This window comes from Melanotaenia boesemani, chromosome 11, assembly GCF_017639745.1.
Source record: "Melanotaenia boesemani isolate fMelBoe1 chromosome 11, fMelBoe1.pri, whole genome shotgun sequence".
NCBI lineage: Eukaryota > Metazoa > Chordata > Actinopteri > Atheriniformes > Melanotaeniidae > Melanotaenia > Melanotaenia boesemani.
This window is the reverse complement of record NC_055692.1, coordinates 29,640,129-29,662,835: the sequence shown is the minus strand read 5'-3', so window position 1 is coordinate 29,662,835 and position 22,707 is coordinate 29,640,129. Positions and strand designations below refer to the sequence as shown.

The window sequence follows — 22,707 nt, the reverse complement described above, 5'->3', positions numbered from 1 at the left end:
CATAAATTGAGTAAACTCTTCATGTATGACAGTTTTATTTACCTGAAATGGTTCATGTGATACATTGTACAATCATCCGAAAATACAGTACAGCAGTTTGGCAAAAGAAATGCCAGTGGAAAGACTGCCTGCCAATCTTATAGTAAAGCAAACTCATCACTGCATGTCCGCCTTTCCAGACATGGCTAAATCTTTTCCAAACATGTTGCACATCTCAGTGCAAAGCCAAAATAAAAAAAATAAAATAAAAAAGAAGAAAAAAAAAACAAGTTAGGTTTTTAAATATCCCATAAAAGTATTTCCTTAGGAAAAATGAACTGTTTTTGAGCTTATTTTTACTATTTGACCAATGTCTAATCTACTATTTACCAGTACTATACACTGAGGATTAGAGAAGTCTGGTAAAACAGATGGCTGACTAAGTGGACATGCAACATGGAATCATGTACAACAGACAGTACGCTGTACTTCGATCTTAGCCTACGTAGACGGCATGAGACTTGTTTCATCTGAGGCTCTTCATGCAGGAGGATGGAAAGACTGATGAGGTGAGACTGGCTGTTTCCATCAGACATTCATTTATGGCCATTCTACAATAATGTATGAGCTAAATGAGCCCATGTCATCGTATCACATCGTAGCATGCAGCTCTTGTAAGATGTGCTGCCCAAAACACACATGCACACCACAAAACAAAACCCAAAGTTTCTGGAAGAAATTTAGAGGAGAGATGGGCTTACTTGGCCTTTGCTGCAAGAAAAAAAAAGAGAGAGGAGCAAACAAACAAAGTGAATATCAGAAGCAACACACTAAAGTACCATCTGATAAGTAAGTAATTCAAAATCTTCTAACTGAAGCAATAAAAGGCCATGCTATGGAGAAGCAGCAGATTAGGATAAAAGACTAATGTAGCTCTAATACAGGCTCTGTTTTGTAATGGGTTGTGGGCATTTTAATATCATTTTCTCTGACAGATGTCAGAAACTGCAAGTCTACAATAATAATAATGAAAAAAAAAACTAACCAGCACCTGTGACATTTAGCTTCAAGAAAACACAAATAGTTCCTACTTCTAGTCAGTGTGAAAATGGCACTTGGCGGCACTTGAAGGCATTTCACAACTAAATCTTACCATTCATTCCTGTACCATAAAGTTTTTCTCTTAAACCTTAATATAAATATAAGGAGTTGTCGACAGTGCAAAGCTGCACAACCACATGAAGATGAGAGCGTGCTGGTAGTTGGCATGCAGTTCAAAGTGTACTCACTCTGAAGGTAAACATGTGGAAGGCAAAGGAAGAGACAACAGTTAGCTTTTTAACTAAAAAAAATGAAATGTACGGTATTCACTGGCCTGGCATTGTTGAAGCAGGTATCCAGAAAGGCTAAGACCACGCTTTAGTAAACTAGTGTAAATGTATAGAGCATTATGATAGCAACAAATAAAGTTTACATTGACTCTACTTTGTGTGCTATGTACAGATATACAAACTCATTTGATAACCAGCTGTTTTAGCCTCAAGAGTCCTGTTTAACTGTTAATGTTGTGCTCAGCTGATAAGACTAACAGCTTCTTGGTGCTTTTTTTAAACATATTCAAGTACAGTATGTGCACATTTTACATACATTACAAAGATTGCTGTTTTTAAGATGTAAAATTAAGAAAAAGATCTGACACTGAATCCGAAAAATAACCGAACTTAAAACAAATGTGTTCTTTTCAAGTACATATATTTAACAGGCTGTATCAAAAATTGCTCTGGATCAAACAGGTAATAAGTCTTTGTCCTCTCTTCCCTCAAATAACAGAGGAAAAGAAAATTAAAAACTCAGTGTGTGAGAGCTTGTATATACTGTAAAACAAATTGGAGCTTACCTCAACACTTTGAATTGTGATCTACCAAATAGTGTTCAGACAGATGGGTGATACTAACAGCACTGAGGTAGCTGTGCTCTGCCTAATGCAGAAACAAAATTATCAGTGAAGATGCATGGAGCTCAAAAATAACTACAGATTCATTTCAGGACAAACCAAGTTTGTCATCAAGTCTCTGCCCTCAGATTAGTATTGTACTGTTCGGTCATCAGAACTATATCCTGTTCACATTGAGCACTCTTTTACCCATAGCCCCCTCCCCAAAATGATAAAATATTAATATCATAAAATAGTGTAAATTCTCTGTACAGCTAAACACACATCTCCATATCACTAGCTATTCACAATGGGTCAAACTGGAGAGAGGCGTGATGATAAAATAATGTAACTTAGATGTAATACCAGTCATTAAAATATGACTAAATGACCCCCACCACCCCAAACCCAAAAATATTAAATCAGTGAAAATGTAAATACAATAGATCTGACAGTGGTTATCAGTGTTGATGGCAAATTATTCCGTGTTAATGTATTCGTGTTAGATGTGTGTGTTAATGTCCACTTCACACTGGTGCACAGGGAGGGTCGTGTACTGGAGTCAGTCAGGGCCACAAAATGGCAGACACGTTAGTGTCGGTGCTGTAGATCCACAGCACCAGGGGCAAGGTGATGGCCACGAACGGCCAGGAGATGCCCTCGGCGCATGCAGACAGGGAGCCGCCTTTGCTGGTCGGCTTCTCCAGCTGATTACCAAGTTCCAAGTAGTTCCTGGCCAAAAACTTTAGCGCCTCGTCCAGCAGGATGACAGGCAGGGAAATCTTCAGCACCATCATCCACTGGGTTGTATCCAGAGGGGTGATCTGGAAGATGACCTGGAAGAAAATATGACTTCTTCATTCATTTGTCCACCAGTACTTCTAAAGCTGCTTAACTGGTTTTTAGCCACCATTGAGTTCAACTATACACCTGTAATAATGACATATGACCACTAGATGGCAGAAGGTCCAACAAAACAACTAAAACTCCACCTGTGTCTTCCAGGTGCAAGCTTATTTTGAGTTTGGACAGTCTCATTTATTCATTACTTTTTGTAAAACTCACAGGTAAAGGCTCCACGTAGAGGATGAGGAAGTGGAGAGACATGGAGAGGCAGATGGCTCCCAGCAGCCAGATGTTCTCCCAGGGAGGCATCCGCAGCAGGGACTGGTTCTCCGACAGACTAAACAGAGCAGAGAATATGAGGGATGATTCAGTTACTCAGTTTGTGGTTTTTCTGACCATGAATATTTTCTTTAAAGAACTTTTTTAATCTTCCACCTCTTCTCATTGGCCTTTGACCCAGCTTGAGAGTTGATTTTATTATTTTAGTTTGTAATAAGGTGATTATATTTATTTTTATCTTGTTTTTATTATAGTCTTATTTTAGATTTTTCACGTTTTTTTTTGTGTTATATTGCTAGATCTTTTTTATGTCCTATTGTTTTATGTATTCTCAGTATTCAGCACTTTGGTCAGTACCTTTAAAGTTTGGCTCGACTTAAAAAAAAACACCCTTATTCACCTGTTCAGCGCATTGCACATCTCAATTGTGACAAGCACAGAGAGGGCCATGGTCATTGGGTAGGGTGACTCAAACACGTGGCAGTCCAAACCGTCAAAGTCTGGGTTATCTGGTCCGCACTGGAGGAAGTGGCTCTGTGTGGAGGAAGGGAAAGAAGTGAGGGAATAAAAACAGGCTATGAGTAGCTGAATGCAGTTTACTGAGACAGGCAGACCTACCAGCTGGTACAGAGTGAGCTGTGGTCCATCCTCAGAGACAGTAAACCACCAGGCAGCAGCTCCCACAGTGGCAGCACCCACATAACCTGCAAGCAGACACCAAAACAACATAATCATATGCAAAGTTCTTGTTTAACAAAGTGCATGAAGGTAGATGAAAGGCTCCTCTCATCCTTTCATCCCTGTCTAATATTAGCTCACCTCCAATTGCCAGGTATCTGAAGAAGAGCCAGCCAGAGATCAGAGGCTCCTTAGCATTGCGAGGTGGCTTTTCCATGATGTCCAGATCTGGGGGGTTGAAGCCGAGGGCGGTGGCAGGAAGCCCATCTGTCACCAGATTGACCCAAAGCAACTGAACTGGGATCAAAGCCTCAGGGAAGCCCAGAGCCGCAGTAAGGAAGATGCTGTCAGGAGAAATAACTCCAGTTAGAAACCTAATGACGTAAGCAACTTCACACTTACAAATGATTTATTTAACTTTAATGCTTTAGATTTTTTATTTAATGCAACATGGATGCTCTTTTTCAGTTATGAAAAATTGGAGCAACTAAAGGCTTTCATCTGGTCTAGAAGACACTCACCAAACAACCTCACCCACATTAGAGGAGATAAGGTATCTGATGAACTGCTTCATATTATTGTAAATGGCTCTGCCCTCTTCGACAGCAGCCACTATGGAAGAGAAGTTGTCATCGGCGAGGACCATCTCCGAGGCTGACTTGGCCACAGCAGTGCCAGAGCCCATAGCGATGCCGATCTCTGCCTTCTTTAGAGCAGGTGCATCGTTCACTCCATCTCCCGTCTGTGGACAAATGTTTAGTTAAAGAGACAAATGTCCAGGTTTGGATTTAAAATCAAACTAAGCACATTTAAACCCAAACGATAGAGGTGAAACACCCTGCAGAGTCTGCCTTCAGGCCATGTACCATAGCTGTAATTTCATCAAATCCTTGCAGGAACTCGACGATCTTGGACTTGTGAGAGGGCTCGACACGGGCGAAACAGCGTGCGTGAGTCACCGCCTCCCGCTGGGCGTAGGGTGTCAGTTCGTCAAACTCACGGCCGGTGAAGGCCTTGCGCTCAACATCGTCCTCCTCGGTCAGGATGCCGATGCGACGGCAGATGGCCACAGCTGTGCCCTTGTTGTCCCCTGTGATCATGATGACGCGGATGCCAGCCTGGCGGCACAGCTTGATGGAAGCTGCCACCTCCTGCCTGGGAGGGTCCAGCATGCCAACGCAGCCGACGAAAGTGAGGTCAGACTGGACACAGAGAGATAAAGACATTAACGTGCATCGGCAAACAGGCAGTTTTGATCCAAAACACAAACAGAATGAAAACTCACCTCATACTCCGAGAACTTGGCCGTGTCAGAAAAAACCATGTCCTCCATTTTGGGTGGGTTGTCTCGTGTGGCCAAAGCTAAGCACCGTAGAGTGTCCCGACCTGTCCCATACTCACGGATAACAGACAGGATTTTTTCCTTGATGCCTGGGCTGAGTGGAACTTTGCTGTTGCCCACTCTGGCATGAGAGCATCTGTCAATGACGCCCTCTGGGGCCCCCTGTGAGGCAGACCAGAGAAAATTAATATTGACATCATACATGACACCTGGTACCACCTGCAATGCTACAGACAAGCACATTTTTCTGTCATCATACCTTAACAAACATTTTGCCCATGGAAGAGCGGGACTTGTTAGGTGTGCAGTAAACAGACATGGACTTCCTGTCTCTGGAGAACTCCAGGGTGCACTCCTTTTTCATCAGCTGTTTGATCACCTGCTCCAGCGAAAGTACGGTCAGAGGGGAAAACTTGCTGAGAGAAAGCAGCAGGAATGTGCAGAGCATGCAAGTGAGGATAAAGCTGTCACTCACCGAGTTGCAGGCGTTGGCTCTGTCAATCTTAGACAGGCTGTGGACCTCGGTGTCAAAGACATTCATCTTCTCTACCAGACAAGTCAGCGCCGTCTCTGTGGCTTCGCCGACCTTCTCATACACACCCTTCACCTGACACATCAAAACCATACAAGGTTATTTTTACTGTCTTTATTGAAGAACCAGTATAGAAGAAGAGGAGAAGAAAACAGATTTATGGCTCAACCTGGTGTATTAAAGAACAGATTTGAGTAGAGAAAAAAGATAAAAGGGACACAGTTAAGAATTAAGAAACAAAGAGACCTTGTACAAATAAACTACATGACACCTAAAGGTCTAGATCACGGGTGTTAAACATACGGCCCAGGGGCCAAAACCGGCCTCCAGGATGAATTTGGTAAATATGAAAAATGACATAGAGGACATTAACTGCAACTGTCTAATAAAATGACTAATTTGTCAAGGTGAGATTGCATTTTTTTATAATGTTTAAACTAAAAAACATTTACTAGGCAGTGTGAAAACCTCTTATATCTTTTATACCTTTCTTTTTTAATAGATTTAATTTCAGTTTGTATGATGAGGCAAGTTGTTCCATGTGGCCAGAAATACTACACAGATGTAGAAATGTGCATTTAAAATAACTTCTAGCTCTAATCATGACGGAAAATATTGTGAATTTCAGTTCCAGATACCTGTTGAAAAGTTGTTGAAAGTGCACTTATTTTTAATCAGGACATGTCAGGCTGTTCACAATGATTTCTAATGATGTGGATAATTTACTTGTATTTCTTTACAGTAAAACAAATGGGAAAAAGTTTAGGAGTTTTTGTTATTTATAGGTTATTGTGTTATTTTACAGGTCCTGCCTACTTGCGTATGTGGCTCCTGAAATAAAATCAGTTATTCCTCTACTTATAGTACACAAAGTAAGAAACATGGACATTGCATACCTCATTGAAGTCCAGAGAGGAGTCATTACACAGAGCACAGATGGTGGCCAGCTCAACTAAAGCATCATACTGGGAGGATTTCACTGGTTTTCCATCATGGTACCTGAGGAAAAGTACACAGTCTTGTGATTGTCTCTATGTAATATACAAACAGGACCACACTCCTATTCTGCACATCTGTATGTATTTGAGCCTTCTTCTCATTACACAGGAGCTGAGTAGGCACTCACACTTCTCCCTCTGGAGCGTAGGTAGAACCTGTGATGTTGAACTCTGACAGAGAGCAGCTGTCACCTTCAGTTTTGTTGATAATGAACATCTGGAAATCAAAAGAGCAGATGAGACAGAGATGAGTATGATCTCCTCTGCGGGGGACATCAATTCTTCATGTCAGTGATTGAATCGACTGCCAGCTTCTTCCTTGACACAGCAGGTGGCAGCACAAAATGCCGAAACCCAAAGTGAACCTGAGTAGTGAAAGCCTGCAGTGCTACAAAGTGTGTCTCTGATAGGGCCAGGCTGGGTGGTGCTCTGCCTAATGTGAAAAAGGGGTGTTAAGTTTCTTCTTAAGTAAACAGAGCAGTCAGCCAGGAAGCCTGAAGAAGTTGAAGTGCCAAGCCCGATTTCCCAAGAAGCTTTGCCGCGAGCGCGCACACACACACACACACACACACACACACACAGAGTCAGGGATTGGTCATGTTCAAAACATGCATGACAACAATGCTGCAGGTGAAACAAGAATATCTCATTTAGATCTCAAGCTAATGGGCATCATTACTCATTGCCTTGGGCTTAGTAAGAAAAATATATGGTAAGAACTCTGCGTAAACACTATTAAACAGACAAGTAGCATGACTGTGGTAGAGCTGTACACCAGTTTTACTCATGTAGCCATTTTTGTTGCATGCGCAGCTGTTGAACAAAATATAAATTTGAAATTAATGTGTGAAATGTGTTCAATTAGCACACCTCTTACATGGATTTTGTTTGCATATTCTGATGCTTCTGTTTCTGATGTTTTCTCTTTTTGGGGATTTAATATTATCATAACTACAGTTAAAAGGCAGCTTGTGCAAACTGCAAACAGATTTTAAAAACATGTTAAAGTGAAAATTTAACAAATGCTGAAAGTCCTTTTTATGTGGGGCCAAGTTTCACTGGGGCATGGCTCACACATACAGATAGATAAAAAGGAACTACAGGCTGGCTGCTTTGCAGCTTGGTGACGCAAGGCCAGTTATGCAACAGCAGCACTGCAAGTCATCCAACAGCTCAATGAAGATTAGAGGAACAGCAGCATGTCACGGTGTTGTTAAATAACCTGAATACACGATCAAAAGGAAATCTTGACTCCAAATACTTGCAGAGGATTAGCATTTTTGCTGACAAGTTGATTTTCAGTGACTCACACAGTTATAGTCAAACTTCTGAGACTTTATTCAAACACTGGACAGGGACAGAGAAGTTGATGAAGCACTGACAAGCAGAACTGCTCAGCAATGCACCAAGAGAGTGTGTGCAGGTATGTGTGTGTGAATATATGTGAGGCTTACTCTGCAGACGGACATCTGGTTGGTGGTCAGGGTACCGGTTTTGTCTGAGCAGATGACAGAGGTGCAGCCCAGGGTCTCAACAGAGGGCAGGCTGCGGACAATAGCGTTCTTCTTGGCCATTCGACGAGTGCCCAGGGCCAGGCAGGTGGTGATTACAGCAGGAAGACCTTCAGGGATGGCAGCTACAGCCAACGCTACGGCAATCTTGAAGTAGTAAACTGCTCCACGGATCCAGGAGCCTCCATGGACAGGGTCGTTGAAGTGCCCAATGTTGATGATCCACACAGCAATGCAGATAATGGAAATGACTTTGGACAGCTGCTGGCCAAATTCATCCAACTTCTGCTGCAGGGGTGTCTTCTCCTGCTCCGTGGCCGCCATTTCATCACGAATCTTACCGATCTCTGTGTTAACGCCAGTAGCGACAACAACTCCCACAGCCTTCCCTGCTGCAATGTTGGTACCCTGAAATAACGTTTAATGTATATTTTAGCATCACATCTTTAGATTTAAAAATTTAAGCTGTTTTTTTTCTCAAAAGTTAAAAAGCTAAATGAACTAGAAGTCACAGGGGAATGTAATTAAGATTGTAGCTCACAGAGAAAAGCATGTTCTTCTTGTCTTGATTGACAGCTCGTGGGTCGGGCACAGGGTCGGTGTGTTTGATGACAGACACAGATTCACCTACAAAGACAAAACAGGGCATCAAGATTAATGATTGTCAGTCTGCAGCATGTCCGGTTATCTGTACTGAGCTGTTGTTATACTAATCTTTCATATAAATGTTTCTATTCACGTTCAGATGTGTTTACTGGGAGCGTCAGGACAGACCTCTGCTTCCAACTCCAACAATTATATTTTTCATCAGTCAGCTTGATAAGTCTAATACATTTATTTAGAAGGTTTAAAACTAATACTTCTTAACAGGTATAATAACGGTAAAATAATGAGTAAAAATTAAGCTTTAAAATGATAGAAAAAGATTTGAAATAAAAAGTCAGTATTGACCTTGTGGGTGAAGGAGAATTTAACCAGTTCTACAAGATAAAAAATGTAAAATGCACATATTTCATAGATAAAAAGAGAATTTTTTACTTAAAAGTAGGCATGCTGACTGGAAAAGCTGAGAATAAAACAGATTAAGTTTGCTGGCTGTACTCAGCAGACAAGTCATACCTGTCAGGATGGACTGGTCTACCCTCAGAGTTGTTGACTTGATTGAACAGATGCGGATGTCAGCAGGCACTTTGTCTCCAACTATAACCAAACACATCTGCAGTTACAAGAAAATGCATAAACAACCAAGCACAAAGACAGAATTGTCATCTGGAACTGACCCTAAATAAGATCAGTGATGGAAAGCTCACACTACAGCAGAAAAGAAACAACATCATGTGTTGTTCAAATTAGGACTGGGGGATATAAACCAAATTTCATTTCTCAATATTTTTTTACCAGAATCATGATGTACAATATATATCTTGTTTTTATCAAGTAACCAAAGAGAGTGTTCTAATTTACAGCCTTCAGTGCTAAATGCACTTTAAGGATCAGCAGCACATGTGCATTAAAACAGTTGACTGAATTAAAGTAGCTGTTTGATAAATTAAATGCTCTTAAAACAAGATGAATGAAAAATACTTTTCAGTGACCATAACAGAAATACAGTTGTGCAAAATGCAAAAAGAAAAGACACTTTTAACTCAAAACAAACTATCTCGAATAATATTCACTCATTATTTATTGTGTGTGATAAAGTCTTGATATATTTGAAAATCTTGAACTATTGCCCAGCCCTAGTTCAAATAATCTTTAAGCCACTTGAGCAGCAGTTTGTTTTGTTTGTCTTTGTGTGGACTGGTCAAATCGAGATCTAAGAGATGATATTTCTAATTTTAACTCCGCGTTCATGTGAACTAAAATAATGAATTACAGCTCGCTACATGTTTTTTTTATTTTTTTTTTTGTGCAACCCAGCGGCAAAACATAGCTGCAATCACTGTCAAGAAAAAGAAGGAGAACCAAAAAAAGAGGAGGAAATGAAGGACTCGTGAGCCATAAAAGGCCTGTCTCAAAGGAATAGGCCAATTTGGGTGCATTGGAATTGCTGTGACCCAATTCAGCTTCCAAATGGTACATAAAGGGGGTGGAAACTGGGGAAATGGCTCAGGGTATGGCACAGTTCCGTGGGTGTAGTCTACATATAGGCCTGCCTAGTTAAAAATGTAAATCGTGTCAGACTGTTACAAAAGACTTAAGAATATTGTGTAGTTATTATCCAGAAAACTGTGCCAACTTGGCAAATATCGAGTACTCAAATCTAACTAATCATCAACACAGAGCTGAATTAAAATCTTTAAATCATGCACAGGAAAAACTTGAGAACAAACATTTAATCAAATGTCCTGAACCTGGCTAAAGAAGACATGTACCATGATCTAAGACCGGCCATGCTCATGGGGAAAGGGAGGGGAAAATAGCAATGCGATTAACTATGCATAAAACCAAAAATGGAAATGCCCTTCAATATGTTTCCAGTTGGTTTATCAGGTTTACATGTAGCATCATGGTGGCAGCTGCTTCCTCGTCGACTGATACAGGAAGAGAGAAACAGGGTGAAGAAGATAAGTCCCACTCCTCTACACCACTCCAGAGTTGCTTTAAAATACAAGTCACCCTGCAAGTCCATTAAATAGTGGCTGCATACATTCTTACTCATTTCCCAGTTATTGCAGAGTCTTTTTATAATGATGTGGGTTTCAGCCCCTTTGATAAGTGCTGTGTTGACTTCTCACTACGAGACACAACCCCGTGTGAAGCTAAATGATCAGCCACTTGCTAAATGTCCTGACAGCAGTGCCAGAAACTCATCTGTCAGCAGGCACCAGCCAACGAAGGCAGAGTGACAGCTCCTACACATCTTTAAAGCATCTGAATCTGGAAATTCTGATACAAATGAAGCTTCACTCTTAAGAAAAACTCATGAGTAGACCGATCCAGGCATGGAGTCCTAATGAAATACAGACTATGGCATCAATCAATTAATCATGGATTCTTCATTTTATGGCTATACGTATGAATAGGAAAAACATTGGAGCTATAATAAGGATTGCCTTTGTTAGATGATAAGTACAAAAATTTGAGTGTTTTCTTAAAATTTCATCCCAGATGTCTGTGTAACACTGAGATATCTTGTACTAAGTCATTACCTTCGAAGGAAAACAACTTCTTAGACAAAGCAGATCCAAGAGACAAGGCTAAAAGGATGCACCTATACTGGTAGTTCTTGCTTTTGTTCACATACAAAGAAACTGATGCACATTCAAAAACTCTGAGACACTGATGAATGGAATAAATCATCTGTCATGTCAACATCCCACTTGGTTGCAGTCCAACCATCTTCCCAGGCATGACATGCTTGCAAACAGGTCATATAGTCCCCCATTCAGTTCACTAAACTCACACCTGGTGACACACTGCATCTGATGTGGCTGCCAAAAGTGCCTTTTAAAAAGATCTTTGAACAGCAGGTGAGGTGGAAACTGAACTGGAGCTGCCAGCTGAGACTGTCACCAAAACCTGCTGTATGTTCGAGGATGGCGAGGTGTAGCCGTCCAGGAGTCATCTGCTGATGGCAGCTGAACAAAAGACTGACCTCCTGTTACAATGATCAACAGGCAAAGCATCCAGCAGCTTTCCAAAACTTCTCCAACTGATTAACTCTCCAGCTGAATTACCACATGTGCAAATATACAAATACTTGGTTCAAACTGATAATGATATCACCAAACAGATAAAACAAACATTTCACTGCTTCCTATTCTCAGTCCAGTCTAGCCTTCCCTCTAGCAATTAGCTATCTAAGTTAAACAAAACATAACACATTTCTGTAATGTGTTTACTTAAGTGCATATATAGGTGAAAACTAGATGTAACGCCGTTGTAAATGTAAACATGTCAGCTGAATTGTGACATTGGCACTCACCTATGACCCCACGTATGTAATAGCTAAGTCTAAGCTTTCTGCCTGAGACATCAACAGCTGGCTGCATCTGAATATTATGTTTAGCTATAATAGACAGCACCACAACTAGTGAAAATCTAACGCAGCATAAATATCAGCACAAGTATTTAAAACCAGTTTATAAACACGGTAATGGAGGGCTGATGATATGGGCTTATTTTTTAAGCTACAGAAACTGGACTTTTTTTCTTTTTTTTTGTCATTGAGTCGACCATGAGCTCCTTTGTATGCCAATGTATTTTTGAGTCAAACGTTAGCTCATCTGTCCCACAACCAAAACATGGCTGAAACAGGGTCATACTACTGACAATGATCCCAAACACAGCAGCAAATCTACCACAGAATCGGTGTAAAAGAAAAAAATCAAGGTCTTGCAGTGGTCCAGTCAAAGTCCGATACATGTATAATTTTAAATAATTTTAATTGGAAAATGTAATGTCCTCTAAATGTCTAAATAAAATTTATAAATCAGCTGCAGCCATTTCAGACATTAAAATCCCAACGCAGACCACTTATGATCAGATTAAGCAGGGACATGTGCTGACAAAAGGTCAGAACTGCACGTTGCTCTCATGTCTCAAGTTCAGCCTTTGCACGTGTGGCTCCTCGCTGAAGCTTTCATGGGCTTCAGCCTGACATCTCTACTTATCATCTATAACCATCAAGATAGCATAGCATGGAATCCCACCAGTCAACACAATACAACAGCGTTAACATGGCTAGAGGCATGTGCTTGTTGAGTTGACAATCTCCATAAATCTGTGGTCCAGCTTTAGTGGGGAATGACTCTAACAGAGTACTTTACTTTACCCTAACACTGTATGTTAAGGTCAGTGTATCACATGCATATTTAATTCAGAATCCCAAAAGTGCAGCCAAGCTGTGAGTCTAATTGTTTCAGTGAACCTACACGGTTTAAATGAAAACCTCTCTGCACCTGTCTGTCTGCACTTCAGTACATGTGAGTTTGTGTTTCTAAAACCTACCATCCTGGCTGGCAAAATTAAACGGTTTCTCTCAGTCTTGCTGACATATCAGGAGCATTTGCCAAAAGACAGTCCCCCAGTGACAACGGACGCTTGCCAGACCACATTAAATGCCACATACTATCCGTGGTGTCTGGAATCCCAGTGGTGGGCGCGGGTGCTGATGGCTAGGTTAGCTAAGCACAGAGCATGGTGGGGTGGGACGGTTATCGACAAAGCTCTTCCCTATAAGGCCATCTCTCTCTTTAGTACAAAAGGAAGAGACAAGAGATCCTCCCCTTACACTGCCCCCACATGAGCCCCTTCATCGCTGCCAGACTCCACAAACTCACAAGCTGCAGAGAACAAACCCACTAAGCTCTACCGTTCTGACAAAAGACCAGCATCCAAATCTGCAAGTCCTTGACACCAAACTGCAAACTGGAAGTAAACAAATGACTGTGTTATGACAAGAACTTAAATCCAGTCATAAGCGCTTGTGACCTTCATGTGCTGTCAGCCATTGTCACTTTTAGGATTTAATTCATGTCCTTTAATAAATTTTAACTGCAGTCATTTGTACATCATAAAACAACTGCCTATCTAAATGACAGTAAATGCATAATTAATCATATGTAAATGACAGTTTATGGAGAAAATCAAGCTCTAAGCTTTAGCTGCTTTAATCTGACAACAAGCTTAAATGTATTATAAAAGAAGATAGAAAAAAGTAATTTCTTCATAAAAGCTTAAAAAGAATTCATGTTAAAGACATTTCAAACAAATCTGGTGAATGTGAGGCTGAGAAGTGAATAGACAAGAGTAGAAAGCATAACATGCAGCAGCAGCACCCTGACAGGGAGCAGCCCAGATTGGCTGCTGTATATTCTTCTCACTGTTGAGACAGCCACAGAGGGCTCATCTCTGTGTCCTCTATCTCAGCTCAGCAGCCACTGGGCCAGCATCTGCGTCATCACACTCATCCTCCGCATGGCAAGGGGTCACTTTGAAGCTTGGGGAAAGTATTATTCATAAAAAAGAAAGCCTGAGTGGAATCACTGTAGAAGATATTTGGAGGATTTGGGAAGTAAGAAGAGCTAATGTGGTTGTCCTGACTGCAGGATAAAACATTCATTTTCTGCCTGCCGGTGTGCTCTTTCGGGTAAGCCTCATGCTGCTGACAGCAAGGCCTCCTGCTGCCTTCAACAAGAGTTTTTTTTTTTGCAAGAGGAGAGCTCGTCTGACTCACTAGGTTCTGTTTAAACCTGAGCCAAATGCTAAAGCTCTCCACGTTCAGCTCCTTTTGCTACATAACAAAATATCATGATCAGCACTGCCAAACTTATAGAAGCTAAATAGAACATATCAAAACTAGTAAACTTGAAATCCTTGCACATTTCTGCTTCATTTGTCCTTGTCAAGGTTACCCAATAATCTCAGTGTAGCAATGTCCCCCCCCACGCATGGAGGGAGGGGGCCGAATGGAGGCAGACACCTGTCATCTTCATGGCTGTCAGTACCTCTATAAATAATACATTCCATAATCTAAACGGCCTATGACAGCTAAAAATAAAACCTACCACTATGTACAGAAAATCTATGCATCACTTCAGTGGCTTAGGTCAAACAGAGTATCAAGATAGCGCTAGTGTTTTAAGGACTTCAGCATTCCACAACATGCCAGTTTCTGATCGTCCCTCTGCAGAATTTTATAAGCAAGTGAAGCTGTAGGGGGGGGGACCACACTTAAAAAAAAGCTTCACATCCTGAGGATTTCAGCCGCTGGAATACGCTGACCTGACCTCACCAGAGCCAAACGCTCCAGCGCTCAGTTCACAGACTGTATGGTGGGAAACCTCACAGATGGATGAGCTGGGAGGATGCAGGAGATGCTCGTTACTGGGCTGAGCTCAAACTTAACATGTGTAAAAAAAAATACACACAGATATGTGGGCATTAATAGCAGTTCCACCCACCCCTTAGAGACAATGGGTTAATAGGAACATCTCAAAATACACTGCTCTTGCAGGGTGAGTCACCCCTACAGCGGCTCTTGGGGATGGGGGGAGGTTTGTGCTAAATGTAAACCATGACCATACCTGGACTCAGATGATCTGTCCAGCGTACCTGAGGCAGAGCTGAACATAGATGAGGTACTATACTGTAATATGTGAGCAGGAAATGTGTTTTTGGCTCTCTAAATAAAGCCATTTACACATAAATATGCTGTTTCACAATTAAACAAAAGCATTTTTCATTGCAGCGTGTTGATATTAAATTTCTGATTTTATGTTCATTTCAGAGTTTGCTCCAATTTTATTCATGTGGTGTCCAGATGTTGTCTTTGCTTGACAAAACTCCCCTAAATCAAATTAATGTCTACAAATTTCCAAAACACAACTATGTAACAGCAGGAAATAAATAGATAAAAATGATAAGTTACCAAATAATGTGTGATTAGGCAAGCACAGTGTGTGACGCAGAGCAACCTACCAGCCACCTCCACAATGTCACCAGGCACAATATCTCTGGCTTTAATCCGTTGCACAGTTTTCCTGTCCTGCCGGTACACTTTCCCCATCTCTGGCTCGTACTCCTTCAGAGCCTCGATGGCATCCTCAGCATTGCGTTCCTGGTGAGGAGAAAATGAGAGTTAGTGCCAACATTTCTAAATGCTCTGAAATGAACTGATATCACATGAACAGCTAACTAATTCAAGAGGTTTGTTTCATGACATTTTGATGGGTCACATGTTGGTTTATATCACTCAAAATCTGATTTATAACATTTTTATATCTTCTGATATTTTCCAGTTGTGCCCTTCACCAGCCTCTTCATCGTTCATCAGCAAAGCATGCTTCACTCTGGATGGACTGCCTACACATTTTTTTTATATAATTCAATAGGAAGCCCACTTTGAGACAAAAATAACTTTCAGCACAGTGTTTATCTACTGTGCCTGTAAAGTCTAACTGATGATAAAACCCTCAACTCACAGCTGAATGTCACATTGATACACCCTGAAAATCAGGCATACAATAACTGTTATGTATATTTCTGAAAGTTTTACCATTTATACTATTGTTATCCCATATTTAGCTTTAATGTGAGCATTTTAGCAGCTTATGGCTCATTAATGTCTTTTTTTTAAAATGGTGACTGTATTTCAGACTGACTAATTTCTTTTGCCACATGGACTAACGTACTGGATGCTCCTGGTAAAGCTACACTCCAGTGGACAAAATGTACTGAATTGCACTGAATTGATGTTATTGATTCTTCCCACCCACAGCTCATTAACTTCAGGTTAACTGTAACTTCAGGTTAATACATTGGTTTTTCAGGCATTTGACACATTTAAACACAGACTACATAGCTACCCGTAAAATATCATTCTGCTAATGAAATGTGATTTACTTAAAAATAAATAGTAAAAAGTCCATTCGGTTCTGGTAAGAGTCATCTATATCACCCAGACAGATAGGCGAAAATATAAATGCAAAGACTTCCCACGATCCACCGCACCATCTCACCTGCCACACCCCGACGATGGCGTTGGCGATGAGAATAAGCAAAATCACAAAAGGCTCCACAAACGCTGTGATCGTTTCTTCCCCCTCCTCAAACCAGGCCAAGACCTGAAAACAGCGAGAAAGAAACATTCATGAAAATCTGAGAGCGGCTGACTGTTAATCATAATGTCACTAGTTTAATCCCCAAATCCGCCTAACCTGCATGTAAAAGCAAAGTTGGGTAAATATAAAGTCCACGCTGCCCGTAATGTGTTCCTCGCTTTAGATAAAGGTGTCTGCTAAATTAATTTAGCAGACACAATTTACAGAAGAAAATATGTTGTACCCTAATTAATTGTTTTAATTATTATTTTTATTTTAGCTGGCCATGTTTATATCTCTTAAACAGATAAGGACCTTTCTCTAACTACAGTGTCTCATTCTATTAATATGTTATCAGAATCTTGATACATTAACCAGAGACTGTTAGCTTGGATCATCCTGGATGTTTTTTTTTTTTTTTTTAGACTTCACATACTGGTAAATTAAAAACAACACACACCAAACATGTACAACTAATTAAACTGAACACATTCATGTCTTCATGAATTTTCTGAAAATATCTCAGGTTTAATTTACTTCATTAACAGCATGTGCTGACAGATTTATCCAAGGAGTACGACAATGCATACATTTCATTTACTGCAGGAAACTGCTGATATTAATGCGAATATATAATTTCTAGGAGACGTAACTGCACAGTGCTGATAAACTGTGGAAGGATGTTTCATAAAAAATCATTTAACAATGCAAACATATAATTATTTTAACTTGTCGGGCTTTCATCAACACTAAAAAGCAAGCAAACAGCAGAGACATAAAACTCTTCCAGGAGAGGAAACAAACAAACTGTATCTTGATCTGGTGGTTCATTCAGACAATTAAGATCCAAGTCACACTCGCAAGTGTCATCAGGTCTTATTGGGTTGCTGTTCCGGTTTAAAGGGAAAAATAAGAAAAAAAAGTTGTCCCAAAATTATCTTGTGCGTCACTGGCAATTAGATAATCCCCCCTAACTTAATAAAGCAATCAATCTTAGTAAGATCTACGTATCTGACTATTGTAAATGCCAAAGACATTTAGCATTGTTTAACTCAAATGACAAGAACAACTTAATGGCTGTAAAATACAGACGCACACTGCTTAATGGTTCCCACGGGATTTACATCTTAGCTGTGCTTAACAAAAATGACTTCCACTGTAGTTCAATGCCAATAATTTTCTTGTTTAATAACTATTTAGTCACTAAATTACTTGGAAATTTACATTTCTAACCATAGTAAACAGTGTTTTTATAATATTAGAGGACATTACAAGAATTTAAAACTTGGATACTAATTCTAAAATAACAAGTTATACAGTAGTAAGTGGTCAGTAATAACAGCTTTTTTATGCTGAAGACTGATATCAGTGAAGTAGCTGGGATGTAGCCTGGTCTTTGGTGGCTGGTATGGTGAACTCAGTGTAGCTCTATGATTTTATGGACTAGCACGCATAGACATTTTGTATGTCTAGTGTAAAAGTGTAAAAATATGGTAAAAAAAAAAAAAAAGGTTTGACATAATGGCTTCCAGTAGTATTCAGTTACTCAAATAACTGGCATTTACTTGTCTCTCTAACATCTAATCCACTAAGTGGCTTAATTGTTTTTTCCTCTACATGCGACAGATAACATTTTGTCCTCTTAACTCATAAAATACAGCTGCTGGTCTGAATTACGACCACAAACCACCATTATTCAAACAAAACTAACACTTAAGATTGTATCCTAGACATTTAAGTTTGATGAGCTGCTTTCATGGCTGCAGGGTTTCTTTCCAAACTGGGTATGTGGTAAATTTACACTGGTGCTGTGCATTAGTTTGATGGAGAGAACCTCCCACAAAAGGGTGCAAGCCCAAATTTGGCCTGGACTGGTGCTCTATTCCCTTGTCAGACAGTGGCCACTGACACCTCTCTATCACCTGACTGAGTACTGCCAACTACACACCAGCTAACACACACATGCATACGTAGAGGGAGTACTGCTACAGTTGTTTTTAACATTATATATATATTAAAAAAAAGTTTCCCTTCAGGAATATATCATACAGTCATAAGAATTCATTTCTGTTCTGAATTTATCGCTGAAGAAAATAGTCAAAAAAACATTTTCCCCTTAAAAGTTCAATCTAATTTTAAATGTGTTTTTTTTCTATGCAAACATTTGCTAAAACAAATACTTGCAACCTAAAAATACACAGGAAACCACTTATTTTTATATACCATTACTACATTAACTGCTGTTTATACTATATGGAATTGTTATTGCATAACAGCAGCCCACTATTAAATATTTATCTGTCAGGCACTAAAAGTCAGCAGGCAGAGCGAGACCAGGGTAAGTCATTAAACAGCAGTCAGGCTTGACGACTCAGATGTCTTACTGCACATAACGCAAGGTGATGGCAACTCAATGCTGCTACTGCTGTTGTCACCATTCCTGAGATGAGTCGCTGGCCTTCTCAGCTGTTTAGCTCCTTGCTAAGTGAGCATAACCTCAGGCCAGTTATACAAACTGAAGACGTTGACACCGTAGCACTATGCGCTGTGTAACGTGTGCCTGCCATTCTTTACATAAGTGAAATCGTAATCGCAGTCCTGACTTCATGTAGACAGTCTTTTAGCGAGAGATGGGAAAGGGATACTGTCATGTGAGCTCCCATAACTTTTCAGTAAAGGCATTAATTATTTGACCTGCTGGAAAAAGTGGAAGTATTTTTTATCATTCAACTCACTTGGCTCAAGATGAGATGATTAAAAGTGATTATGCACAAAATTAACAACAAAACTGACTTACAAAAGATATGCATGCAGCCAGTAGAAGGATCCGAACAAGTAAATCTTCAAACTGTTCAATGACAAGTTCCCATAGAGATTTCCCTGCAGATGGAGCACACGGTGAGAAACAGTTCATCACAGACATTTATTAGTAACAATGTAAGTGATAGCAGTGATTACCTTCCTCTGCTGGTAACTCTGTGTGTGAAGAGGTGTGGGAATCAATCCATGGAGCACACAGGAAACAGACAAACAGAGAAAAAGTTGAAAAAGAAGTGCTGTATAAATATTAAAGTGCATTTCTTCTGCTATTTTTGTGAGATGGGGATCATCAGTTCCAATTTGTTGATGGAACTGACTCCCAGAACAAAAGAAATTCAATATGTTTAGCAAAACTGAGGATAGGTAACGCAATGAGGCTGAATTGCAAGCAAACACAATTTGAGCTGAATCTCAGTCATATTTTTACTGCATGGTTCTTTATAGGTGTATAGCTCCTGTAAAACCAAACAGCAATCCTTTTTTCTAGATTTTACAAATAACACTACCACTGTCGTTTAATTTCAATCCTTCAAATTTCCTTACACATAGTAAAGTACATACAAATTCAAATTAGCATAAAGGTCAAAGAATATTCAAAGAAAGTGGTGCATCCCATCTGTGACCTCTGAGGAAATATTAATATGAAGCAGCTGTTTAAACCTAGGACAGCAGAGATTAACTCTGACAGATGATGGCATTTCAGTGATCTGGTGGGCCTTATTTAGTGTAATTTGCCTGCCAGATCTCCAGGCACATGAGATGATGTGTTGCAGTGCTGTGAGGAACATCCAACACTTATGTAAATCAACAATGACTCAAAGTTTTACAGCTACTGTCAACAATGTCACCCAGAGGTAAGTTTGATAATGTTACCAGTCAATGTGATTAAACATTACACAGTGTTGCAATACACAACGGTGACCTGCAAGTACTTATTATTAATTTGTTAACACGTAAAAGACGGGAAACCCTCGAAGTGACCACTAATGACGTCAGCCAAATCACTTCAGAGCATCGCCGGCCGACCGTTGATGTTCATGACTTTTACCCCATAAGCTGAACACTAGGTGCACACTTCCCACGTTGCGGTGACACGTTCATACCGCGGCTTTTTCACAGCGACTCGGGTGGTCTATAGTCTGAAAATGCCTTACCGTTTAGGCCCCATTTCTCCTTCTGTCGTTTCACCTCGTCCAGTGGAAGTCCTGTGCTCTCATTGACGCAGAAATAACTGTAAACTTCTTCCACACTCTTCGTGTGAGCGTTCTCCATGGCGGACAGGCGGATTCTTCCCCAGTTTCACCCGAAATTAGGCTGACGGAGACCCCTCTGGCTCTTTAAAACTGTCACTACTTTAAAAGAGATAATCAGTTTGCCAACTGAGAGCTGTACATTCACACTCGGTTGGCTATCGACAGCTACGGACCGCGGTGTTAACGTGTCCCCCTGTCAAGAATTTCTTCACGACAGTGACGGAAATGTTGTAGAGGCGAGCCAAACTCCTCTTTCCTCTTCAGATGAAGGTTGATACGAGCGTCCGCTTGTCTAGGAAAATGGTGGAAAAGTGTCTGCGGCAGTGTCCTGTGTCAGGGACCGCATTCGGTCCCAGTCCTCCCTGTGCTACCTTGCCGTTCCCTGCCTCACCGTGGCGCAGCTCTCTGTGGCTCCACACTGTGCTGACAGCCTGGTTTTATGAAAGCGCCTCACTGCTGCCCCTCTTCCCTGCGCGGTATGTGGACTGATATCATTGGATGAATGTTGGCAGCTACGCTCAAACCAGGGAGAAATGAAAGAACACAGGAAGTGACTAAGAAATTATAGGATTGCATGCTTACATGGACACTTTTTTTTTAAACATTTAAACAGAAATCTGGCTTTATCTTCTTTGGTGTTTGGTGGCCTTACCAACAAGTCAGTGCCAATAACATTTAATAAATGTTATTGGCAAATAATTTCCTGATTATTGCTGGTAATTAAATAGACAAGGATAACAATGTCATGATGCTGATAAATATAGATTTTTATACATTACACAAGGTCCCCCGGTAGTGGAATCCAATTAAATATGTTTGATCACAACCACAACTAGTTGTGCTTTGTTTGTGAACATCCTTGCAGTTTTGCATACAAGGCCCAAAACACTGCAAGACTTTTACACAATTAGAGAAAAAACAAAAAAACATGGTAAATAATTTTTAAGTATATTTAGAAAAATGAGAAGAGCGAATGGGTGTGAACCCACAGGACAAGCAGTTCATCTACAGATCTAAATGAATCAGCTGCTTTCCTTCAAAACGATGACAATCAGGGCACCCAGCTGTTTTTCAAGAAAACTATATCCAAAGTCTGAGTTTCACAACGCATTTGAGGAAGTGTACAGTGGAAGAAACTATATAAATTAAGATGAAATTCCTTACAAAACCATACAGAGTTAGAACCGACTACTGTCGCCCACCTCCATGTGCATGCTCAGGATGGGGGATTGAATAGGAGATTCAATGCAATCCGTTTTTTTTCCTTAACTAAGCTACTTTTTAAACGCAGTTATTATAAATTTGACTAATGTGGTTTTTCTTTAACTGGATCACAACTTGGCTTGAATTGATTATATGTGTAATGTGCCTTTAAGATGACATTATACAAATAAAGCCGAATTGAACTGGAAATCTGACCAGGAGCCTGCAAACCACTACAGCAAAACAATTAGCTGTAGTGGTTTGGGGGCAGTGGGTCAATAACCCTGTTACATATTTGTTCTTTAGGGGGTATCGCCTTCAGATGTTTTACAGCACTGGCGTGCATCATCTGTTAACATTTCTTAATAAGGCCCCAAGACGTGCAAGGTGTTGTAGCAATAATAACATAACACTGGCCAGTTGGACATCAAGCCGCTATTCACAATGTACACTTGATCCATTTGGCACAAGAGCAATAAACATTGGCTGTCAACAGCAGATTAAGTTTCTATGGGAGGGGTGTGGGGTCATGAAACACCCATAAAGACATTTGTTGAGAACAACATGAGACACTCCATAGAGGTCAGTGCGAAGTGTGCTCATGTTACCAAATCTTTTGTAACCCTTAGATATTGTTTAAAACTGAGTTTTGAGTAAAACGTTTAATTAATGCTTGAAAGCTGGCCAACTAAACTACTTGGGCTTCTAAATTGTACCTGCTATGATTAACAAGGCTGTGATCTTTGGCATCCCAGTTGACAGTCTGAAATGAAACATGACACATTCA

At 40.4% G+C, this 22,707-nt stretch overlaps 1 protein-coding gene across 3 annotated transcripts; it reads right to left on the bottom strand.

Annotated features, from left to right (window-relative positions):
• Window positions 1-11: 11 nt before the first annotated feature.
• atp2a2a (ATPase sarcoplasmic/endoplasmic reticulum Ca2+ transporting 2a) lies at window positions 12-21,214 on the bottom strand. 3 transcript variants are annotated; one of them, XR_006012009.1, is made up of 21 exons: window positions 20,619-21,214; window positions 19,603-19,620; window positions 19,442-19,524; window positions 16,564-16,668; window positions 15,524-15,662; window positions 9,218-9,298; window positions 8,640-8,725; window positions 8,042-8,506; window positions 6,716-6,804; window positions 6,486-6,588; window positions 5,533-5,664; window positions 5,317-5,436; window positions 5,001-5,219; window positions 4,582-4,917; window positions 4,237-4,457; window positions 3,857-4,059; window positions 3,656-3,741; window positions 3,438-3,571; window positions 2,978-3,095; window positions 1,269-2,748; window positions 12-750 (listed from the first exon to the last, which is right to left on the bottom strand). XR_006012009.1 is itself a non-coding variant. In XM_041998838.1 (21 exons), the coding sequence occupies exons 1-21, from the start codon at window positions 20,734-20,736 to the stop codon at window positions 737-739; spliced, it is 2,991 nt and encodes a 996-aa protein (XP_041854772.1). In that variant the 5' UTR covers window positions 20,737-21,214; the 3' UTR covers window positions 12-736. The 3 variants fall into 3 exon arrangements, 2 of the variants coding, with proteins under 2 accessions (XP_041854772.1, XP_041854771.1); XM_041998838.1 differs by having other exon boundaries at window positions 2,628-2,748; XM_041998837.1 differs by having other exon boundaries at window positions 12-2,748.
• Between the last annotated feature and the right edge of the window lie 1,493 nt (window positions 21,215-22,707).

Excerpts from the sequence above, each read along its gene's own strand:
- atp2a2a (XM_041998837.1), bottom strand. The coding sequence starts at position 20,736 with ATGGAGAACGCTCACACGAAGAGTGTGGAAGAAGTTTACAGTTATTTC. Across the intron at positions 9,299-15,523 it reads TGACATTGTGGAGGTGGCTG|TTGGAGACAAAGTGCCTGCT; the intron begins GTAGGTTGCTCT and ends GTTTGGTTATAG. Across the intron at positions 2,749-2,977 it reads TCTACGTGGAGCCTTTACCT|GTCATCTTCCAGATCACCCC; the intron begins GTGAGTTTTACA and ends ATTTTCTTCCAG.